Source organism: Letharia lupina (genome assembly GCF_014066315.1).
Source record: "Letharia lupina isolate WasteWater1 chromosome Unknown contig_13, whole genome shotgun sequence".
In the NCBI taxonomy this organism is placed as follows: domain Eukaryota; kingdom Fungi; phylum Ascomycota; class Lecanoromycetes; order Lecanorales; family Parmeliaceae; genus Letharia; species Letharia lupina.
The window spans coordinates 962,093-975,075 of record NW_023502982.1 but is presented as its reverse complement, the minus strand read 5'-3'; the positions used below and the strand labels follow the sequence as shown (position 1 = coordinate 975,075).

Here is a 12,983-nt window from a genome sequence, read left to right as displayed (position 1 = left end):
TAAAAACAGAGCACGGAAAGCATTCCTCGTAGCGTTTTTTCTTCCAGTTGCGAATCTCAAGGCAAAAAATATCTACAAGAATCGAATGTCTCCTCATGATATACATCCACACATTTATGGCCTGACCCTGCCATAAACGCGAAGCATTTGTAATGGAAGGGCTCCTTATGCTGCCTGTACGAACAGAAACCCCTGTTTCTTGCCAGAAGAAACAACGATGTATTCAAGCATTCTCCAAAGTCAGATGGTGCGATTTCCTCGACTCCTCCGTGGTGCTCTGCTCATTGATTCTGGGCTGCATGGGCTGACGGGCAGTCTTTGGGACGATCGGGACAAGAAGTTGCTGTTGTCGACGTGAAATGGAAATTTGCCTAGCCACGGAGACTTCAGCAGGAGGGCCGGTTGGGTCTTCCCTTTGATTTCTATACCGTGGTTCCGGTGAAGCTAGCTTTTTCATGCTTGATTTCCGCGCTGGGAATGCACGTTTCAGAAAATCCTGTGGTGCACCATTCGTATGTGTGGGAGGGTGCGTTTCGGTGGTGGGGTACGAGTACCCAGGGTACTCTGCGCACTCGAAAGAGCTAGCTGTAGTCGAGTTGGCGGAGCGCTGAGAATGATTGGAACTAGGTTGACGACCGTGAAACGTTGGGGTCCCTGGGATAGCTTCCGAGTTGTGCACTACGACAAGCACATGATCTTGTTCCTGGGATTTGCTTTTCTTGATCGCGGGCCTGGGCGGAAAAACGTGGTGAGTGGGGGCAGTCATCGAACGACTCAAAGGACTAGGCTTCGGAAGCAGCTTGTTCACAGGAGTGCGGGCTGAAAGAGGAGGAGTCGAGGGGAAGAGCGAGAAAGATGAAGACTTGGAGGACTTGGATGATACTGAGTCAGCTCGCATACCGAGTTTTGGCAAGTCAAGCTCAAAAGACTGTTAGACATCTGTGAGCTAGTAATTTTGTTTTCAACAGCAGAAGAACGTACCTTGCTGCTCGAGTCAGTGACGGTATGTGGCTCCTCCAAGTGGGCCTGCCTTCGAGCCAACAGTGAAGGCTGCCGCTGAATTTGCCGTACCTGAGGCTCCAGGACGTCGCCAAACATTACGCTATAACGCTCCAATTCCACGCACGGGATCTCAACTTGTAGTAATGATGGCCCAGGCATCCGCGACCCCTGCCGCTCTCCATGAGGATCCAAATCCCCTGCTATGGCGTGTGCTGTATACTTGGCAGGAATTCGCTGCATTTCAGGCTGAGGCTCTCCGATTTCTTTTCCAGGCGTACCCGTGAATGAATCTACTTGATGCGCTTTGTTACCATGATTCGAGTCTGCCCGCTTGCGACGAAGAGCGTTGGTCTCCAAGTAGTCTTGGGCGATGATCTGCCTGGCTGGTTCCGGTTGCTGTTTTTGATCCAGCTGGTAGAATGGCGAAGCGGACCGAACTTGACTTCTCCCAAAAAAGCTACCTATCGACTTCCACTTGCTGCCCTTCCGTTTGATGCCTTTACTCCCGTTACCAATCTCACAGACATTCCCAAGCGTGCTTGCGGGTTTTTCTGGCGAGCTGCAAGCGCAAGAAACATCAACATCGCGGTAATCTGGCGGAAGGGCCGATAATGGATTCTGCCTCGGGCTACCTAAGGCGAGTCCAATGACTATCTCATCAGAATGAAGTCTGCGCCCAAACCCTCCATGCGGCTGAGGGGATTGAACATTGGAGAGCGCCTGCACGGCATTCGCATGAGTGTTGTTGCCTGCTGGTGGTTCTGCTGGTCTAACCCGTTTAGACACTGACCTTGTCAAAGGTCCAGCCTTTGGCATCTTTCGAAATAGTTTCTTTGCGGGATACAGCCTGATGGCACCTGGCCAACTGACAACAGAGAAAGACAAGCTATATACAAAAGAGTTGGATATAGAAGGAAAGGTGTAAGAAGGAGATACGGTGACGGAAGGGGATAGGAAAAAAACGGGATGAACAACAGGGAGGGACGATGATGATACGTAGGGAAGGAGGAGGATGAGGTCTCGGGGGTCAAGATTCTGTCTCCCCACTCACCCGCCACGCACAATCTTGGGCACATTGAGCTTTCATTTCCTGAAAAAGGTTTTGTTCAATATCATTGGTCCTCAAGGATGGGAGCCCTATCGCTAAGATGAGAAAGCGGAACGCTGCGAATGAGATGATGTGCTTCATTTTTTTCACCAAGGTGAAACAACGCCTGTGTTAGCCGAGCTAGGATTTGGGCTTACGCTCGGCGGTACTCTAAAATTACAAAGCAACATCAAGATTCACAGTAGACAAGCCTCGTAAGAAGGGCGGAGAATGTTGCGTGGGAAACCCTGCTCGTGGGAAAACGAATAATAATAATGATGATACAAGGAAGGACCAGTGCGAAACCGCGGAACAAGTTTCAGCGCACAAACATCAATCTTCCTACCTACCGTCTCACCGTCTTACGCAGCCTGATACGGAACACAGTAGCGAAGGCGAGCCGCCAAAGGAGTTAACCTTGATATACTTATTCCGTTCCGCTCGGCGATAAGCAAGTGCTTCATTCTAATCTACTGCACTCCTACTCCGTTCAGTTGTTTGTAGAAATCCAAGGTAGTCCCAAATACGTGTCTGCAGACCACGACCTTGAGGCACAGAGGTAGTCGGGTCTAGTCGCAAGGTAGCAGCTCAGTCCTCGGTATCAAAGATTGGAGAAAGGAGAACGGAGAAAGGTGGAAGGCAAAAGGTGAAAAAGGATGAAACAGAGGATGTGCGTTCTTGGCGGGGTCACTTGGCCATTGTTTTTTAGGAACCCCACTGGGCTCCATCACATCATACTACTTACTACCTCTTCTTTCCGCCAAAATACCATCCCACCGAACCATTCCGACCATTGTAACCCTCCTTGACTCCTCTCAATTATCGCTAGCATCTGCCGCATTCGAAGCTCCGCTATTGATCAAGCATGTCGTGGCAAGGTCAGTCGGTCTACCTGTCTCGTTCCACGGTCTCGCTGACTCACTGCCATCAAAGCATATGTTGATACCAGGTACCTTCACATATGACAACATCTTCCGCTCTTCCGGATACTGATGGAGATTTGGTAGTTTGGTGGGAACTGGGAATCTCGACAGGGCTGCCATTTTCAACACACAAGGGACTAGCGTCTGGGCCTCGTCCCACGGCTTTACAGTACGTCGACAATCTCTTCTCCGTCCGCCCACATACTCTATACATCCGTTCAAAGCCCCGGGTTTAACTCGGGAAGGTAGCATGTGGAAGGAACCCTGGGGCTGAACTCGAAGATTGACGATGCCCTCAGGTTTCGCCGACGGAAATAAAAGAGGTCATTGCTTCGTACTCGGACACATCAGACGTCAAGAAGATCCAAAGTGGTGGCTTTCGCATCGCAGGTGAGAAATACATGACGATAAAGGCGGATGAAAAGAGTGTGTATGGCAAGAAGGTGCATTACAAATTTACATGGGAGGTCATGGTTGCAAATTGGAGCTGACTGCCACATAGGGAAAGGAGGGGATAGTGATTGTTAAGACGCATCAAGCGATCCTTGTCACCCATTACCCAGAGACAGTACAACCAGGACAAGCAACGAACACAGTGGAGCAGCTTGGCGATTATCTAATGGGGGTTGGCTACTAAGCATTCACACATCGTCTCCCTTAATGCCATTATGAAGCTGTACTTTACTTGCATTCCTCTCTGAGGACAGGGTTCGACAGATGAATGGAACGGGGCCTCTGCTTCACCATATCACAAGCTCTTCATTGCGTCCGATCGTGTCGTCGTCGTCCGTGCAACCGACGCGTTGTCAGCTCCTCATATTTCAATCTGGGAGTTGGATAGCTCTCCCCACTCACAAGCCCGTGACCGCTCCGTTCTAATGGGCAGCGCCTTCCATGTCGAAGTTTTGCTGGGTCCCAAGGTTTGCCACGTCCTGCGAATTCATACAGGCAATTCTGCATTCCTCCGCCCTCCTCCAGCTCTGACTAGCGCCTGCTGTATGTACGGTCCCACCACGGGGATGTTTCCGGCAAATCCACCGATTGTTGAGAAAAAGTCACCAAAGAGCACAAATATCCCATACAATTCAATTAGGAAGCCCACTAGGGGCCATCGTAGAACTATGAGTATGATTCCTGCCGCGAACGCAGCCGTTCCCTTCAATTTTTGACGCCGAGCGAAGAAGACTGCTGTCTTTTGTAGGCCGATTATAAGGGTAAGACCAAGGAGAAAGAGGATCTGTTCGCGGATGATTAATTAGGTCTTGTCTGGAAGTTGCCGCCTCGTACATTGCCCATGGCCAGCCTGCCTGACATGAGCTTTTTTTCTGTTGAGTTCGGGAAATGCTGAAGACGCACATGGCTCTATCGAAAAACATGATCACTCCCCCAACTAGAAAGAATCCCCCTAAACCTATTATCAGACCACTAGCGCGAGAAACTGGCAAACTCAGTGACCCTACCTACCACCTGAGCAGAAGGCGACTCCGACTTCTGTGTGCAAACGGAAACATCAGCGCTGATTGTGCGAAGTTTGGGGTCGAGATACTGGTAGCTCTTGGGAAGCTTTGGAAATCTGTCGTGTAGACTAACTTTGTGAATCTGAGAGCCACATGGTAGGCATCTCGCAGGTATGTGGTGACGAGGTCTCAAGTATTCGATCGAATCTAAATCATCGAACATTGACAACTTAATAGCTCTCAATGCGGTCAAATCTTCAAAGACACGTTGTCAAACCCTGCATTCGGTTTTCGAAACAGGTAGGAGGCTAGTATTAGTCCTATACAGGTACTAGCTCATTTACAGTACGTACATTTCAGCTTTTTCCCCCGCGGCGCCATATCACAAATTTTCTGCCATCCCCACCTCGATATGTAGGCAAGAAATCGTAGAGATTTTTACGAAAATCCGAGCATCAAGCCAACTTTCATGCAGACCATCGGAAATTTGCAATGACATGTCAAGGAATTCGCATGGTGCTGCTCCAATGCACCGATCATGGTCCTCACTTTTAAGCTATCGTCGACTTGTTTCAACTAACTTTACAAACCCTTGCCCACTGAGGCCCATTCATAATGCAGCAATGCTACAGTAGCAAATCAACTATACCATGCGATGTTTTTTTGTCACCCAACGCTTTGACAACAGCAATCTTTGGATTCTGTAACTGATACCCTGTTCTCCTCCATGGGATCATCGGTAGACCGTCAAGCTGGCGAATACAAATTGGTCACGATTAAGCCGGAGCGTATTCTTGAGTCTTGCACCGAGAGGGGCAAGATGGGTGGAATAGGCTTGACTTTGTTGGCCGAACAACTCACTTATCCGGGCATTGGTGGTTGCTGTTCCTCTGGGCAGGACGTCTGTATACGAGCAGAGAAATGTCTTCAGCTAGATCATTTGAGTACGACGTGGGCTCCTCGCGCTTCCAAGTATCTCTCCGCCGCCCCCTGAGGTAGGTGTCGGACAACATCGAACACCTCCTTGTTGTGATAACGAAGTCTGGACTTCGGATCCGTATAAGGGGCCGGCAAGCCAGTGATGTCGCAGTAGTGTTTCTGGTGCGCTGGATGCAGTGACGGAGCAGACTCGATGTTCGTGTAAGTAGCTACTGGCCCAGAGGAAAGAGAGGCTTGCAGATTCCTTTCGAGTACCATTGTAGACAGATTTTGAGCTGCTTGTGATATGTTGGAGTGTGTGAACGTGCCGTATAAAGGTACCGGCGTTGCTGCTCCGGTGTCTATGGCAGAGCTTTGCAGATTTGGGGTAGAAGAGCCGCTGTTGTCGTGTGTGGCCATGACTGATGCCTCTTTGCGAGCAGCCTCGGCCACTATTTGCTTGATATTCTTGTTACGGCGCTGCGAAGGCTTCCATTGAGAATTGCGAAAGGGTCGCGGCTTAAGTGTCAAGTCAAGCTGATCCAGAAGCTGCTGATGCGAGTCGTCTGTAGACGGTGTTGTTGGAGCCATAGATAGATTGTGGTACAAAGGCAGTAAGGGAAGTTGGGAGGTAAGCTGAAGGTCAATCCAGGTCTTTTATTAGATACATCATACTTTACACAAGAGAAGCTCGGCGCTAGATAAGTTACAAATGGTGGGATCCACGAAACGCGTTCATTCAAACACTCGTAGTCGAGCGAGCTATCAGCCAGCCATCCCGACACGCAGCAATGAGATAGGAGCGTATGGGACTTAGAGCTATGGTACGTGTCTTGAACGCAATGTCGTTTAATACCTGATCGCCTCGCTGATCAATAGTAGGAAAGCCCCCACGAGCATCAGCAGAGCCTGCTTCTCACGCGCATCATCACCAACGTCGTAAGTAACAGTGAGAACTTTGTCTCTCGATGGTATATACTCATGAATTATCCTAGGAGAAACTCAACGAAGCCGTAATGGTCCTGAACAAAAACCTTCAGGTATGATACTCGGTCTCGCTGCCAGCTTGCCTCGTCGAATCTTGCACTAATGCAGGTACCATTTTAACCCAGGAGATCAACATCCTAAACATGAATGTCGAACTTGTTGCTCAGATGTTTAAAAACTATCGATCCAATGTGCTCTTTCACCTTGAAGGTAAGAAGGCATGTCACTTGTCGGGCTGCCTGATATAAAGCATTGATCTCGGTTTCGCCTACAGCCACGGACAGCCTCCAAGACCCATCATAGCGTACAACCGTACTGTAGTAATGAAAATTGAAGTCAAGACTGACACTGAAACCACTGATGATGATGATAATAATAATGATTGACGTGGAAGCCGACTGCGCCTGTAGATTATACTACCCGAGCCAACCTAAGCAGTCGGATTTCCACTTCACGTACACATTTACCGAATGATATTGCGCAACCTCGTTTACGCAGACATATTTCATACTCAACGACGAAAAATGGTTTGTCTGCGTCCATACAAAGGCTCCTGAGACAAGGCAAATTCACACTCCATCATGACCATCACCTCTAGTCGCTACGTGGAGCCGGTCCTTACAACCGAGGTTACCAATGGCCAAAAGTCTTCCAAACCGCCTCCACGTACATGGTACGCTATCGAACCGCCCTTCAAAGGCTACCAACCAACTCCCTCCGAAGCCTATGCTCAAAGCGTTGCCGAGACAGCGATAGTCATTGACAATGGTAAGCATCCAAAGCATACAACTGTTTGGGGACTTTGTGCTGATTTCCCTCGAGGCTCCAGTCTTGTACGTGCTGGTTGGTCTTTCGATACAATCCCTCGAATATCATTTCCGGCAGATGTTGCTCGATATCGAGACCGAAAATACAACAGGACCGTCTCATACGTGGGTTACAATGCGTATGCAGACGCTACCACCAGGGGTCAGATACGGAACGCTTTCGAACCTGGGACCAGTATTGTGGGCAATTGGGACGTCATGGAAGGTGTGCTGGATAACATATTTGTGAATCTAGGAGTTGAGGGAGAGAACGGAGGCATCGGAAGACCTGTTCTCATGACGGAACCCGTTGCCAATCTGGGCTATTCAAGGAAGAGTACGTGCCAACCGTTGAGCTCACTTGTACAGATGAACACTGACTTTATGCAGCTATGAATGAGCTTTTATTCGAATGCTACCACGCGCCCTCGCTGGTTTACGGCATCGATTCGCTCTTCTCGTATAAGTTCAATAAAGGAAACAGCGGACTTATCATATCATCCTCGCACTCCTCGACACACGTAATCCCTGTCTTGAACTCGAAGCCTATTATGTCCAGCGTGTCGCGGCTGAATTGGGGAGGATCTCAAGGCGCTGAGTATTTGCTGAAACTGTTGAGATTGAAGTATCCGAGCTTCCCCAGTAAAGTCACCGACTATCAGGCGCAACATGTGGTTCGTGAGCATTGCTATGTCTCTCAAAGTTTCGACAAGGAGATGAGGGGCTTCCTGGACTGGACCGGTTTGGAGAGCCGAGACCATATCATACAGTACCCTTTCACTGAGCACGTTGTTGTGGAGAAGAGTGAGGAAGAACTTGCACGAATCGCCGAACGGAAAAGGGAGGGCGGAAAGAGACTACAAGAGCAAGCGGCAAAAATGAGACTGGAAAAGCTTGTGCAGAAAGAACAGGAATTGGAGTACTACAAAGATCTTCAGCAGCGCCTGGTGGGTCAAACGAAAAAGGAGACGAAACGCTTGCTCGATGAGGATGAGTTCAGAGATGAAGCCCAACTAGACAAGATAATCAAAGACATGGAGAAATCTGTACGAAAAGCCAGGAACAAGGACCTCGGTGTTCCAGACGTCGTTGAGGAGGAGGAAGGAGTTAACTTTCCACTGCTTGACATAGCGGACGAAGAGCTGGATGAGGCAGGGTTGAGACAAAAGAGACATCAACGATTGTTAAAGTCAGGCGTGGAAGCTCGTGCAAGGGCAAAGGTCGAAAAGGAGCAAGAAAGAGCCCGTGTAGCAGAGGAAGAGAGACTCGATGACGAGCGCCGCATCAAAGACCTTGACGGGTGGTTAGAGGATCGGAGAGTCGCGAGAACGGTGAGACACGTTACAGACCGGAGAACGCTAGGAATTCTTGTGTGCTGATAATTCACTTGCAGGCTCTACTCCAAAAGATCAAAGATAGAGACAGACAAAAGGCAGATCTCGGCAACCGTAAATCACTTGCCAGCCAGATGCGTATGAAAACACTCGCAAACCTGGCCTCAGATGCGCCCGGCAGAAAGCGTCGGCGAGGTGGCGACGATGACAATTTCGGCGCAAATGATGAAGATTGGGGGGTCTATCGCACTGTTGCGATGGGTGAGCAAAGTGAGGATGAGGAGGAAGAAGACCTTGATGCGGAAATGAAGAACGTGGAAGCACAGCTGCTAAAGTATGATCCTGGATTCAACGAGCGCAATACTATGGCTGCTCAGATGGACTGGACAACAAGTCTCATGCATGCTTTTCGACGTGGTCCATGGCCTTTTGACCCGGAAAGCCAGCAGGAAATTCATCAGTTGCATCTCAACGTGGAAAGGATTCGCGTGCCCGAGGTGGTCTTCCAACCTGCTATAGCAGGTCTTGATCAGGCAGGCATCATCGACATCGCTGCCGACATGGTCAACCACGGGATGGGCAAACCACAAGATCGCAACAACATTCTCAGGGATGTTTTCCTCACGGGAGGTAACACGCTTTTCGCGGGATTTGATGACAGACTCAACGAGGAGTTGCGCGCTGTCCTACCTATAGATGCCGCAATGCATCTCCGCCAGGCGAACGACCCGTTGCTTGACGCCTGGAGAGGCGCAGCTCAATGGTCTAGGGAGCCGACCTTTAGGCAAGCTCTCGTGACTCGTCAAGATTACGATGAGAAGGGTTCTGACTATATGAAAGTAAGGCCGCACAACATCCACGAACCTTCGCCCGACCACAACATCTGCCTAGTCTGACGTGATTACTGACTTTCATATTGCAGGAACACAATCTTGGTAACAGCACTACTTTTTAACCAGTCAATGCGAAATAGGAATAATTTGCAGCCTATCTGGTGGGGCCGCTTCAATCGATGATAGCGCGGTTAAAAGGATGATAGCTCGTTTGATCTATACCGACAAGTGGCAGATAGTCACTAGATTCTGCTAGCTAGCTGCTATCGGGGCAAGGGAGCACATGGCCAGTATGGGCGCCGATTGGCACGCTCCCATAACGTCGAGAACCACATTGCAAGACGTCCCAGCCAAGAAGCTTCACCAATCCGCCAATGCAATCTTCCGAAGCGTCATCATTAAACTGTAACATAACGCTGATTGGGTATCAGGCATACGTGCAGGGGCCATATGTGATTACCGCAGGATCCTTCGCAAGGTCTCGGACAGCAGATCACCTGTTATCAGCATGCGGAGGCTGAGGCGCAGAGCGCATCTCTGCATCCTCGCCAACTCGAGTCCTTTTGTTCGGGTTGTTTCCTCTGTTATAAGGAGATTCGTCCTGTTGGTTTCTGCCTCCACTCATGTCTGCGACAGCTTGAGCAGCAGAAGCTTGAAGCTGACTTGCGGCCGATGATCCCATTGGAGCTGTGGGTGCTGGAATCTGCTGAGTAGGGGGACCCGAAGTCCGAGGATGAGGGATGTCGATGTTCGACGGTGGTTGTGGATATTCGCCTTGGGACTCGAGGAGGCGAGATTGGAGGCTGATGATGTAGTCACGCAGCTGATAGTTCTCTGATTGTAGAGCTTTAAAATTTTCACTGAGGCTGTTGAATTCCCTCACTTGCGTCTCCAGAGTTTTGATGTGCCCTTCTTTTCGTTGTCTGAACGCGCGCTGTAGTAATCTTTTAGTAAGCTGTCTTTGTCACCCAAAAAACTTTCGCGCAGAAAGTCTCTTTGAACCCAGGAGCAAAGTAAGTCTCATAAGTCTCATGAACTGACAACGATTATGGAAAGCCCACCTACCTGAGCTGCTCTATTTTGCGCCGCACGTTTTGACGTCGATAATTCACGCTTGCCACTTTTCCTACCATCGCTGGCGCCGTCATCGCCTCCGCTGTCACCAGCACCTTGGTTCATGACGCCAGTTCCCGCAATCGCAGGATCAATATTGTGGTGGTGGGGACTCGCAGTATTTGACAGCTGATGCTCTGGTCTATGATGAGGAAGATGATGGTTTTGCACCTGGGCGAGCAGCTGCTCTCGGAGAGCTGATCACATCGATGTGTTAGCAATTCCACAGTGGAACAATGAACCCAAAATCTATCGCCTGATTACTCACTCTGGTCCGAGACATTGTCCTGCCACCTGAAGTCAGTCACTGCGTCTACGAATGAAGTGGTGTTATCGCTTACCTGCCCTGATAATCGCATGGGGTGCGGTGCTGGTGCAAGTGTTGGCTGCATCCTTGGAGGTTGAATGACTAAACAATCTGGTCAGATCTCGAGCTGATGTAATCGTGGAGTCCTCAAATGTGTTCGCTCCGGTCTGAGAGTGTGGAACTGCTGTTTAGAGTGCTGGGCTTACACTGTAAGGGAGGTCTTACAACGTCAATTCTGCAGGAGACCCGCCGAATCTTGCCCCAGATTCTGCCTCGCCTGTTCAACACAGCCTCGAGAGATGTGTGAACACTTGTAGTTCTTGACCTTGGGATGTATGAGCTGAATATCGATTGATTATATGATGACTGAGCTATTATTCAGCGGAAGATGACAAGCATCCTTAGCTCGTCGGCAGCTCGGCTCCTTGGATACCGAACGACCCTATCCCTTACCTACCTTAGCGAGTAGCAGCGGCCTTCTTTTACTGTATATATACGGTAAATATACGATTGTTTTATTGAGACGTGTTAGTAGGCCACCTCCGCCTTTAGACGATGAAGAATAAAAAACGAACTAAATAATTAACGGTTATATATCTTAGTACGTATTAATAAAAAATCGTATCGAGTTAAAATAACTATAATATTTTTAATACGTTTTATAGATTAAAACCGTTACGGCACCGTTACGATATCGTTACGATATCGTTACGATATCGTTACGATATCGTTATAACATCGTTATGAAATCGAGAAACCGTTATAAAATTAAAAACTATTTCGAAAAGAATAAAAAATTAAGAATTCTTTAATAATAGTTAAGATCTATTAAAAATAAGATATTTATAAAATTAATTAATTTTAAATAAGAGATATATTCGTTAATTTAAACTACGAAACTATCTTACTCTATAAATTTGTATTACTCGACGAGTATAGGCCTATAAATTAAATTCATAATCTATTTTTTTAATTAGAACTATCGAGTAAATTTAATAAGCGAACTTTAATAAGAAATCTTTAAATTCTTTATCTTTAAATAATTATAAGACTAAATTTTCGAATTCTTAAATAATTAAAATACCTAAGTTACGCTTCATAATTTGAAAAAGAAATTAAAATATTTTAATAGAAAATAAAAAAGTTATTCTAAAATTAAATAATATGCACCTGTTTTTTAATTAGGGCTGTCGAGCGAACTTTAATAAGCGATAATTAGATTCCTTGCTTATTAAAACTATAGGACCAAATTTCAGAATTCTTAAAAATTTGGAAAGCGCAAAAAACGCTTCATAATTTTAAAAAAAAATCTCAAAATTTCAATAGAAAATAAAGAAGTTATTCTATTCGTGAATAACGTATATCTATTTTATAATAAGGGAGACGCGGGAGGGCGAGATTTTGATGGTTGCGGACGCTAATTTATTTACTCGCGATGACTCAGCCGGTCTAATTAAAGAGCGTAGTGACCCTAAATTTATAATTAGCTGTATATACAAATTCAAGATTTTTTAACTTAGTTCTATCTTATTCTTTTATATATATTAATTAAATTTACTTAAGTTAAAGAAGAGTTTATTTAATTATATAAGATAATTTATATAAATCTATTATTACTAAGATATTTATATAAATATTATTATTCTATTAATTTATAATTGTAAAGTTATAAGATAAGATACTTAGTTATTAACTATAAAGTTACTATAAAGATACTATAAAGAAAAGAGCGACTAGATACGAATACGCTAAGGCGTATTACGTAACTATATTACGAGACCGCCAAGACGCTAAGAGTTATATGATCTGAATTTTAATATTTTCCTTCGCACGTATTCTCTTATAGGCGAAATCTAATAGATACGAAGTTTAATACTAATAATATTAAAATCGAGTAAATAAGATAAAATAACTTAATCGATTTTTCTCGGGTTATTAAAGTGAGTTAGCGCCGGATAATTAAAGTGAAATTCGAGTTAAATAGCTAAGGTGAGTTAGTATCGGGTAACTAGCGTAAAGATATACTTTCTATACCCCCTATACTCCCTATATTCCTACCCCCTTTATACGAATGAAATTAAAAAATACGAGATTTAAAGTTCGCGACGTTTAAAATAGAGTAAGTAAAGTGAAAAGTCGAAATCTAAAAATAACTATATTAAATTATGGCCCCCACTTAGATATAACCTAAATTTCACTTTTTATTAAAAAGCGGT

General features: G+C 46.4%; 6 protein-coding genes across 6 annotated transcripts; 2 read left to right on the top strand and 4 right to left on the bottom strand.

Moving 5' to 3' along the window:
• Window positions 1-223: 223 nt before the first annotated feature.
• On the bottom strand, window positions 224-1,818 carry HO133_001713 (uncharacterized protein; the record flags this gene model as incomplete). Its single annotated transcript, XM_037292641.1, has 2 exons — window positions 224-928; window positions 982-1,818. The coding sequence occupies 2 exons, from the start codon at window positions 1,816-1,818 to the stop codon at window positions 224-226; spliced, it is 1,542 nt and encodes a 513-aa protein (XP_037151180.1).
• A 1,136-nt stretch (window positions 1,819-2,954) lies between these two features.
• On the top strand, window positions 2,955-3,649 carry HO133_001712 (uncharacterized protein; the record flags this gene model as incomplete). Its single annotated transcript, XM_037292640.1, has 5 exons — window positions 2,955-2,967; window positions 3,023-3,038; window positions 3,097-3,181; window positions 3,312-3,455; window positions 3,515-3,649. 5 exons carry the CDS (start codon window positions 2,955-2,957, stop codon window positions 3,647-3,649), a joined length of 393 nt encoding a protein of 130 aa, XP_037151179.1.
• A 303-nt stretch (window positions 3,650-3,952) lies between these two features.
• Window positions 3,953-4,633, bottom strand: HO133_001711 (uncharacterized protein; the record flags this gene model as incomplete). The annotated part of the gene is made up of 5 exons (XM_037292639.1): window positions 3,953-4,249; window positions 4,300-4,315; window positions 4,369-4,417; window positions 4,477-4,503; window positions 4,603-4,633. 5 exons carry the CDS (start codon window positions 4,631-4,633, stop codon window positions 3,953-3,955), a joined length of 420 nt encoding a protein of 139 aa, XP_037151178.1.
• Window positions 4,634-5,405: 772 nt separating this feature from the next.
• HO133_001710 (uncharacterized protein) lies at window positions 5,406-5,978 on the bottom strand (the record flags this gene model as incomplete). Its single annotated transcript, XM_037292638.1, has 2 exons — window positions 5,406-5,597; window positions 5,664-5,978. The coding sequence occupies 2 exons, from the start codon at window positions 5,976-5,978 to the stop codon at window positions 5,406-5,408; spliced, it is 507 nt and encodes a 168-aa protein (XP_037151177.1).
• A 977-nt stretch (window positions 5,979-6,955) lies between these two features.
• Window positions 6,956-9,756, top strand: HO133_001709 (uncharacterized protein; the record flags this gene model as incomplete). The annotated part of the gene is made up of 5 exons (XM_037292637.1): window positions 6,956-7,142; window positions 7,197-7,517; window positions 7,571-8,511; window positions 8,574-9,353; window positions 9,604-9,756. 5 exons carry the CDS (start codon window positions 6,956-6,958, stop codon window positions 9,754-9,756), a joined length of 2,382 nt encoding a protein of 793 aa, XP_037151176.1.
• Window positions 9,757-9,840: 84 nt separating this feature from the next.
• On the bottom strand, window positions 9,841-10,852 carry HO133_001708 (uncharacterized protein; the record flags this gene model as incomplete). Its single annotated transcript, XM_037292636.1, has 4 exons — window positions 9,841-10,281; window positions 10,413-10,657; window positions 10,729-10,747; window positions 10,802-10,852. 4 exons carry the CDS (start codon window positions 10,850-10,852, stop codon window positions 9,841-9,843), a joined length of 756 nt encoding a protein of 251 aa, XP_037151175.1.
• Window positions 10,853-12,983: the final 2,131 nt, after the last annotated feature.